Source organism: Phoca vitulina, unplaced genomic scaffold, assembly GCF_004348235.1.
Source record: "Phoca vitulina isolate PV1807 unplaced genomic scaffold, GSC_HSeal_1.0 scaffold7, whole genome shotgun sequence".
Lineage (NCBI taxonomy): Eukaryota > Metazoa > Chordata > Mammalia > Carnivora > Phocidae > Phoca > Phoca vitulina.
Window position 1 is genome coordinate 56,664,966 of NW_022589710.1, and position 10,536 is coordinate 56,675,501.

The following is a 10,536-nucleotide window of genomic DNA, read 5'->3' on the forward strand; positions in this document are numbered from 1 at the left end:
AGAAAGAAAGAAAGAAAGAAAGAAAGAAAGAAAGAAAGAAAGAAAGAAAAGAAAAGAAAAGAAAAGAAAAGAAAAGAAAAGAAAGAAAAGAAAAGAAAAGAAAAGAAAAGAAAAGAAAAGAAAAGAAAAGAAAAGAAAGAAAAGAAAAGAAAAGAAAGAAAAAGAAAGGAGGGAGGAAGGAAGGAAGAAAGGAAGGCAGGCAGGCAGGCAAGCAGGCAGGCTTCACAAAGTCACCGCCATTAAGCAAGGAAACATGCTCATTTTACACCAAACATCCATTCTTCCCCAGCTGCTTTTCTCCCAGGAAGCTCATCTGGCTGAATCCATGTAGACCATCCGCTCCCATGTCATACATCCAGTGATTCATCCTTTCTTTTTTTCTCCTTTCTTTCTTTCTTTTTTTGGACGTCTCTTTGAGTACTTACCCATTTTTGCTCTTGTATTATGGTTGTGACTGAACATGTCTTTCTCTCAGCGGGTGATGAGGTCCTTGTGCACCGTAGCCAGATCCTGCATCACTCCCTGAACAATGCCCTAAGAGTATAATAGATATATGTATAGACAGAATAAATGAATGAGTGAGCGAGTGATTACATGAAATTCTAGTACATATTCTATTAAATAAACATATAATACCAGTATACATTGTGATTAAGATGCAAAGAGGAAAGTGAATCCTAAAAATTATACTACAGTAATGAATAAACAAAAACATCTGTTAAAATATTTAGGAGACTTCTTTTGTTCAAACTTGGGTAACGTAAATCCTCATTAAGAGGTTGCTTCCTCATTGTTTTGTGTTGAAATATGAGTGCAATTTCCTGTCCCCTCACTAGGGTTGGTTTCTCATCTCGGTGCAAGCAGATTTATCCAGCTCCTCGGTGGACAAGATCGTCACCCCAAGAAACATGGGTAAGTGTATGATTAAACAATAAAATAAGATTTTTATGTAGATGACATACTTTGGCATGATTGTCAGTAATGTTCACAACCTTTTATCGAGTTTAGGCTATATGAATGCAACGAAGCAGAACTTTATAAGAGAGAGAGAAATGAGATTGACACATGGTTTCCTCTTCTCTGAGCGGTGGTAAAAGGATGTCAAAAATGATATTTAGAAAGAGTTAGGTAAAACTACCGATATGCAAAAGAGGAATATTTATGCTACATTCCCTTTTCAGGAAACCTCATATTGGCAAACTGAATTAAGTGTTTGTGAAGAAATCTACCAGCTCCCAGCTGTAGAGTCATCCTGTGCCATTTCCTGGTTGGTACAATGGTCTCGTGATACTTTTTATGTCATCAGAAAAAATGTGAAATTTGGAAATAGGATATCCAGTATTAATAAGTATTAAGTCATAATTCTTACTTAACAAGTGGCTATCAGTATCTGGCACATAGTAGTCTTAATAAGCAGCTATTAAACCGATCAATGAAGGGAAGGAAGTGTTTCCTATATCCTGTAGGAAAACATTGTCATCAATGATTTGTACTATTTGAGGACCTGGTTAATAATAGATATATTTTAATACACTGGGGATTATCTTCTTTTGGCATTTGGTAAAAATTCAAGTCAAAATTAGAAACTTATCCAAATTTCTCAACACTGGTTCTAAAAACAATTTTGTCAAAATTTTATTAAAGTAGTAAAAATGATATCTGAAAAGAGGTATGAATAATAAGAACTATGTATTCCATTAAAATCTCAGAAGCAAAAAAAATCTCAGATTCACACAAATTAATTCGACAGCTGTTATCTGCCGAGCTTGGTATCATATGTGAAATGTTGCTGTACAAATTACACTCTGAGTGCCCCTGGCGTCTCCGCTATGTTCTGGGTAGATGGCTGAAGATGATCTCCTCTCAGGACATGTAGGGGATAGCACAAGGACACCTGCAGACTAGCAGTGTGTCATTAAAACAGTACCATCGTCCAATACATAGTGAAGGCCTCCCATGTGCCATGAACGTTATGTGTGTTCTCACTTTATTGTCACGATAACTCTCTAAAGTGGGTGTTAATTTTACCTGTGAAGACTGAAACTTAGAGAAGAAGCACCATGTCACAAATCCCCCAAGGGTTGTGAGAGCCTTTCAAAAAGTCTCCAGAGCCACACGCATAACGACAACCTCATTACCACTGCTTCTGTTATCCAAGAGAGGACACTCTGTATCTGCTTCAATCAAACTATTTGATCTTGTGATGGTTATAGTCAAGGCGGGAAATGTTTTTACAGAGAAAGAAATTCATTCCAACTTTATAAATCCTCCTAAATTTATGTTTCCCTTTTATCCATCTTTTTTTCTTCCTTAAAAGAAAAGATGCATACTTATTAAGATGAATAGAGGAGGAAGGGGCACCCACTGCCGGCCCCTCCCCACCCCTGCCCTGACCTCTCAGTCCTGGTCCCAAGGAAGGATATTTTCATGGTTGAGGTGTTCTTCCCAGACATGTGAGCCTAGTGATAGGTGGGACCCTGTGCAGCCATCGGAGAGGGTTCCGTCCTCCGTAGCTTATTCAACCCTTTGTGCATCTCAGACTTTTTTCTAGTGTCATTTTCTGTCTTAACTTGTATCCTTTAGAAGTCCCTTTAATGAGGATTTTGGGGTCAATTTTCTCAGTGGTAGTTTATCTTAAACTGTCCTTAATTTTGCTTTGGTTTTGACATTTAGTTCTGTTGGGTATATAATTATAGGATGACATAAATTTTCATGGCCATTTGGAAATATCAACCCACTGTCTCCTGGTCTCTGTTATTACTTCTGTGAAGTCCTTTGTCACTCTACAGTTCATTCTTTGTAGGTACTCCATTTTTTCTCTCTGGCCCTTTTTTTTTCTTAGTCTTGGATCAGCAGATTCATTGCAGTGTGTCTAAGGAATGTAGATTTCCATCTCTGTTTTTAATCCTATTTGGGATTTGCTGGGTTTCATAAATCTGAGGATTCCATGTCCTTCATCAGTCCTAGACAGCTGTGAGTCATTATCTTTGCAAACATTCCCTATTTTCTCTCTTCTGTCCCTTATGGAACTCTAATTAAACATATGCGGACCTTTTCACTTTATCCTCCATGGCTCTTTGGTTTTTTTCCCGCCTCTTTAACACTCTGATAATTTCATATGATTTCCTTAGATCTATCTTGCAGTATGTTAGTTTTCTCTTCAGCTAACGCTCATCAATGAGTTAGTCCCTGTGTTGATTTTTTTAATTTAAATTATTACATTTTTTTTATTTCTGGAAAGCTTATTTCAATCTTATTAAAAATAGGCCAATTCATCTTTTGTAGTCTCTTGTTCCTTACTCATGAGTTTAAATTCCTTCCTTTATTTCTTATTTTTAAAAAAGATTTTATGTATTTATTTGAGGGAGAGAGAGAGTACGAGAGGGGTGGGGAGGATCAGAGGCAGAGGGAGAAGCAGGCTCCCCGCTGAGCAGGGCTCGATCCCAGGACCCTGGGATGATGACCTGAGCCCAAGGCAGACGCTTGATTAACTGAGCCACCCAGGCGCCCCTCCTTTTTTCTTATTAAACATACTTGTTTTGTGTTGTATATCTATTAATTTTATTCTAAAGCTCTTGTGGATCTGCTACTCATCTTCCTCATTTTTTGATGAATCTTATAGTGGTTAATTTGTGTGTGTGTGTGTGTGTGTGTGTGTGTGTGTGTTTTAATGAACTCATATTTGTTAGAACTCTGTGAGGATTCTTTTTTTATTTAATATTTTCTATTGAAATATAGTTGACACACAATGTTACATTAGTTTCAGGTGGACAACATAGTGATTCGATAACTCTGTACCTTATTCTATGCTCACCGCAAGTGTAGCTACCCTCTGTCACCAACCACCACACAAGGCTCTTACAGTAACTCTATTCCCTATGCTGTACCTTTTATCCCTGTGACTTATTCATTCCTTAACTGGAAGCCTGTATCTCCCACTCCTCTTCACCCAGCTTTCTCACCCTCGTGCCCCCTCCCTTCTGGCAACCATCCATTCCTTCTGAGAGAATTCTTTGAAGCCTAGGTTGAGAGAACTTTCCTCAAGGGATGATTTGTATTTACTTCTTCCAGGTGCCTAGTATGTTTGTTTTTTCATGTGGCAAACTTTCATTTTTGGCCAATTCATTTTCATATTGTTTATATTATTTATTGTTTGCTTTGGTTTCTATGAATTTCTTTTTATATGTGAGAAAAGAAGTAAAATCTTATCAGTTCTTAAGAAGGTCTATATGCTCCATCTGCAGGTAATTTAGATGATGGTTGGCTGTCAAGATTCTTTATAGCTCATCCCACAGAGCCTTTGATTCTACTTTCTTTTTAACTGCAATATAACATACATGCAGAAAAATGCACATATCCTAAGTATATAGCTTGATGAATGTCTACAAACTGAACACATTCATGGAATGAACACTCAGAGCAAAACCAGAATATGACAAATTCTCAGAAGTCCCCCTCATGCCCTTTTCCAGTCATTACCCAGCCCCTCCCCCAAAGTAACCACTACCTGACTTCTTTTTTTTCTGATATTTGAATGTTTAATATGATACTTTATAACCAAATTAAACAAGGGTTTGTCCACCTAATAGGCAGCAAGCCAATTAAAACTGTCACTGAGTTTTGCAGTGAAGAAAGGTAGGCTATTTATTAGTGTGACACCACCCAGAAGAACGGGGAGCTAATAGTCTAGAGTCCTGAGCTCCCCAAAGGCTGGCAAGTGAGGGCTCTGAAGGGCAAAATTTGGGGCAAGGGTCTTTGAGGAAGTGGGTATCATTGAGTGGAAGCCCATGAGATCATGCTAGCAGGGGTCTCCTGAGAAGGTGGACACTGTTTTTTTTTTTGTTTGGTTTTTAAGATTTTATTTATTTATTTGAGAGAGAGAGAGAGTAAGCGGTGGGTGGGGGGAAAGGGAGAGAGAGAGAGAAGCAGACTCCCTGCTGAGCAAGGAGCCCGACATGGGGCTCAATCCCAGAACCCTGAGATCATGACCTGAGCTAAAGGCAGATGCTTAAACCACTGAGCCACCCAGGCGCCCCAAAGGCAGACACTACTGAGTGGAGGCCCATGAGGTCATGTTAACAGGTGCTCTGATCCTGCTTCATCCAGCCCCGTGAAGGTCTTTTCCATCTCAGGAGACTTAGATTCTGAAAAATATCTTTATCCCTTCTGTTAGAGATTTCATTTGGTACATTTAGTAATTATATATTTAAGGTAGTGCTGATTAACTACTTGTAAGCTAATGGGGTCGCATTCCTACAGGCTCCCTGGCGGGCCCAGCCATCCCTGCAGGTGGTATAACCTCTAGGGTTCATTCTTTTTCTTTAAGATTTTATTTATTTATTTGAGAGAGAGAGTGAGGAGAAAGAGAAAGAGAGAGAGAGAGAGAGCACAAGCGGGGGAGGTGTAGAGGGAGAGGGAGAAGCAAACTCCCCCCTGAGCAGGGAACCTGATGCAGAGCTCCATCCCAGGACCCTGAGCCACCCAGGTTCCCCTCTAGGTAGGGTTCGTTCTTACATCTGGACCAACAAGATAGATGCGGGCTTCAACAACACATGATTTTTGCAACATTGCAGACATATCATGCTACATATATATCAATCTCACAATCGGTTGTATCTACATTTTCTTCCTTACCACATTATGAGTGGTGAAAGATAATTAATTTCAACCTTGAAATGGTTCACAGAGGATTCCTGAACTCAACAATAGACTCTTCGAAGCTCAGCCTCATGAATCTTAAGAACTGGGAAATTGTTTTGAGTGTGGTAGCAGGATATATGCTCCTTTTAGCCATCTATTTCTCAAATCAAGTGCAGGAAAAATTAGAGCCTAACTTAATCTGATACATTCTTCATTACAGAAAAGAAATCTATGGGCACATAACAACACATTGTTACTAAGTGTGAAGACATGATGTGAGATGATGATTTTTACAAGTTTATTTGAAGCCTGTGTAGTCTAATAGACAATATGAAAGTGATGTTTTCTAGAAAACATGTGGTCACTTTCTATCCAATTTACCGAAATGATTATTCACAAATTATTTTCTTTAATTAGATCTGTTATTATGGCTAGAAGACTTGTACTAATCTATTGGTGCCACTATTTCAGTAGAAAATAGAAAATAATTCTCTTCTTTCTCAACAAAGCTGGTCTGCATTGCTGCAAAAATACCTCAGCTTTCTAAGGCATTTTTATGCAAAAAGCAGAAAGCAAAATGGTTAAGAGTCAAGAGGCTTTATTTAACATTCCAACCTAGGATTGTGGCCAAGTTCTACCAATGATTAAATAGGCATTTCTGGGCTAATGGCTTAATATGTGGCTCAATTCTTTATTTGTAATATAAGGTTATAATAAATAGCACAGAATTGTAGTAACACATAAATTATAAAAAAACATGCATGCCATTTTAAATGGTGCCTAGCACATAGAAAGCCTTTAATAAATGGACCACTGCTCTGATTTCTAACAGTGTAGATTAACTTTACCTACTTTTTAATCAGATAGTATATATTCTTTTGTGCCAGCCTTTTTCTATCACTCTGCATTATGTTTCTGAGCTTCAACTGTGCTATTGTACGCCGCAATAATTTGTGTATTTTCATTGATGTACAGATTTCAATTGTGTTAATATTTACTTATCTATTTATTTATCTATTTACTTCTCTATTCTACTACAAGTGCTCATTCCACTTGGGGGATAGTACAAATAACGCTACTATGAATATCCTAATTCTAACCCACGTCTTTCAGTAAACACTTGTACGTACTTCTGTTGACCATATACCTAGAAATGGAATTGCTGAACCACAGGGTATACGTTAAGTGTCAAAACAATTTTCCAACCAACAGTATATAAGAGTCCCAGGCGCTCTACATCCTCACCACAACTTGGTAATTTCTGTCTTTTTCATTTTATTTATTCGGGTGGGTGTGTAGTTGTATCTCATTGTGGTTTTAGTTTGCATTCCCTTGATGACTGACGAAGTTGAGCACATAGATTCAGCATGAGTTCATGGCTGGTGTGCGGATCACAGGACTAAACTAAGAGTGTAGACTCAGGCCCCATTCCCAAGTGAGGACCAGCCAGAGGCCATGAATACTCAGGGATTTTTCATCATGGCTCCTCACGGAAACTTGCCAACTTTCCCTGCTGTCTGCAAGGAGCTGTCCAGTTTGTTGTTTCTTATGTTTATTTTTCTAGTTCACCTTTTGTGTGAGAGCAGAGGCTCCAGGATCCCCACACGTGTGGGATAGAAAGAACCACTTCCTGCCTGTGTGTGTCTGAACTGCGTCTCCAGCTTCTCTGCATTAGAGGCTATAGTTACTTCTTCCAATCCACATATGCCTCCAGGACGTCCAGAGTTTTTTGCTCACCTACCTTCCTGATCTCAGCTCCCACTTCCTTTTTTCCATCACAGTTTGTTTTTTGGTTTTTTTTTTCCTCATTGGAAGTTTCACCTATTGATTTAAAAGGTTGTTTTTTCACATTTTGTTCATATTTCTAGGTGTGGTAAAACAAGAAGACTTGGGGAATTTTAGTTCTCTACTTTGTTTTAAGAGTGACATATAAGTAGATACTCTGAATATGGTTTTTTCTTCTAGCAGAACCCTTGTGGACTTGTGGTGGGAAGGCCTTGGTGGTGCTCAGGGCTCACTCATACTTGGAAATGGGTAGTTTGTGTGTCATCAAGCACACAACAAGTTCTCTGCATAGTTACTCTACAGAGGGTCCTGTGAAGCTCCCCATCACAGAAATCATCCAAAGCACTAATAGGCCTCACTAGCAAAGGAATAGAGACAGAAGTATTTCTCTACTCTACTATGAAGAGAAGGATGGGGTCTCTGCTCCTATGTGAATCTATAACATCAGACCTTTAAAAAACTAAGCTAATAAACAATCAGGTACAAAGGTAGACACTGATAATGACAAGATCTTGCCCAGAATTAAGAATATTCTGCCCTCTCTTTCACAAAAGTACAGGAAAGATAAAGTGCCCATGAAGGAAGCAAAAGGAAAACAAAAGAGGTAGTGTTGTCTAATTATTTATGAAGTTTTAGCAAGCTGCTATATTCTAAAATATTTCACTTTATTAAATTTCTTGTGACAATATTTTCTTGGCTAATAAGCAGATAGTGAAAGTGCCTCATACCTAGATTGCATACGAAATTAAACATTTGAAATCATGTAACTATACAGTTTATCATACAACTCAAAAGCATTTACTGATTACAAACAAATCATTACATTTGCCATTTTTATTAGCTCCGAAAATAACGTTGTAACTTTAGTTTTGTGATCATGTCCAGTGAGAAATAGAATTCCCTCTAATCTTTCACCTTGTGGGTAATTCTTATTTGAAATAGACTAAAATTTCTCAGCTTGATTTCATTCACTGAAGTCAATTAAATAATTTCCCTTTTTAAACACCTTTGTTGTAATTTAATACATTTTTGATATCTTCAAGAAATGAAGGAAAAGAAGATTATTTCAAAAGCATGATGCATCTGCTAAACATCTAAACTATTCTAGTTCATCTTTCATTACAGAAACAAAGGCATGGTAAAAAGAGATGTTAATCTCTGTGAAAACAAAGCCTTCCATATCATGTGTGCACCAATCTCCTGAGTTTTGTGAAGAAAAACAAAATGGGGACAACACTCTGTGGATGCTGAGGGATGACCCGGTTGGTCCCTGAGGGTTCTTCATCAGCATTCTGTGATAATAAGAACGTGGACTTCTGCTCGTTAAAATCCACTGGCCATTGTGACTAACTGTCAGGAGGCTGGATTCTGACTTCCAACCATTGATATCTTTGTGAAAATTGGTCTACATCCACCCTTTAAAAGCACCGATGAATGAATCAAAACTTTTGAAAACAAAGAAAAATGGACACATTTTAATAAAAAAGATGTTAAAAACAAACTGGAAGGAGACAAAACTGACCTTGCTATTTACCTCCTAAGAACAAATGTAGTTCCTACCTTCATACGAGAAAATGAACAGCACGTGTATTGAAGAACAGCACGACCTGGATCACTATTTATTTCCGATTGTTTACATCTTTGTGGTCATAGTCAGTGTCCCAGCCAACATCGGATCTCTATGTGTGTCTTTTCTGCAAGCAAAGAAGGAGAATGAGCTAGGAATTTACCTCTTCAGTTTATCACTCTCAGATCTGCTCTACACATTAACTCTCCCTCTATGGATTGATTACACTTGGAATAATGACAACTGGACCTTCTCTCCTGCCTTGTGCAAGGGGAGCGCATTCTTCATGTACATGAACTTTTACAGCAGCACGGCCTTCCTCACCTGCATCGCCGTCGATCGGTACTTAGCTGTGGTCCACCCGTTGAGGTTTTCTTTTTTAAGGACAAGAAGATTTGCCTTCGTGGTCAGCCTATCCATCTGGGTATTGGAAACCATGTTCAATGGTATTATTCTGTGGGAAGATGAAACAACTATAGAATATTGTGATGCCAAGAAGTCTAATTTTACTTTATGCTATGACAAGTACCCCCTGGAGAAGTGGCAAATCCGTCTCAACTTCTTTAGGACATGCACAGGCTATGCGATACCATTGGTCATTATCATGATTTGCAACCAGAAGGTCTACCAAGCCGTGCAGCATAATCAAGCCACGGAAAACAGTGAAAAGAAGAGAATCATAAAACTCCTTGTTAGCATCACATTGACTTTTGTCTTGTGCTTTACTCCCTTTCATGTGATGCTGCTGATTCGCAGCATCTTAGAGCATGATGTGAACTTCAGTGAACTTATTTTTAAAGACCACAAATCTGGGAAGCAGACTTATAAAATGTATAGAATCACGGTTGCATTAACAAGTTTAAATTGTGTTGCAGATCCAATTCTGTACTGTTTTGTCACTGAAACAGGAAGATCTGATATGTGGAATATATTAAAATTCTGTACTGGGAAGCTTAATAACTCAAAAGGACAAAGAAAAAACATACTTTCAGTGTCTACCAGAGACACTGTGGAATTAGAAATCCTGGAATAGAAGCAAAGAATTTTTTTAAGGTACACAGTATCATATCATCAAGATTACATTTAGAAGAGGAAATCAAGCATGGGAAGGGACGAAGTGTTCCAATGGAATATTTTAATCCTCTTCAATGAAAATCTTTTAGAAGTGTACTGTATGGTTCCCTGACTTTTATTAAATTGAATATTAAACAAAATTTGATATTATCCTAATGACTCTAGATCATTATTATCGATGGCAATTGGTTTGTTTTGTTTTGTTTTGTTTTTTTATCCGTGCTATAACCTTTTAGAGGTAGTAGATGTATGGAACTCTGTGTCCTTGATTCAGTGAGCTTTGTGTCTGGTTTTCATGATTTTTGTCACTCTTTCATGGATTTCAGACCACCAACTATCACTTTTCTAAACTGTATGTATCTGTCTCCAACAACCCTAACTACTACATACTGCTTCTAATCTTCTCATTAGGTAACAAATATTTATTGAGCTCCCCCCATGTACTAGGCTTTGTGTTAAGTACTGGGGTT

General features: G+C 38.1%; 1 protein-coding gene across 1 annotated transcript; it reads left to right on the forward strand.

Moving 5' to 3' along the window:
• Nucleotides 1-845: 845 nt before the first annotated feature.
• On the forward strand, nt 846-10,171 carry GPR65 (G protein-coupled receptor 65). The gene is made up of 2 exons (XM_032405720.1): nt 846-912; nt 8,551-10,171. Exon 2 carries the CDS (start codon nt 9,000-9,002, stop codon nt 10,023-10,025), a length of 1,026 nt encoding a protein of 341 aa, XP_032261611.1. The 5' UTR covers nt 846-912; nt 8,551-8,999; the 3' UTR covers nt 10,026-10,171.
• Nucleotides 10,172-10,536: the final 365 nt, after the last annotated feature.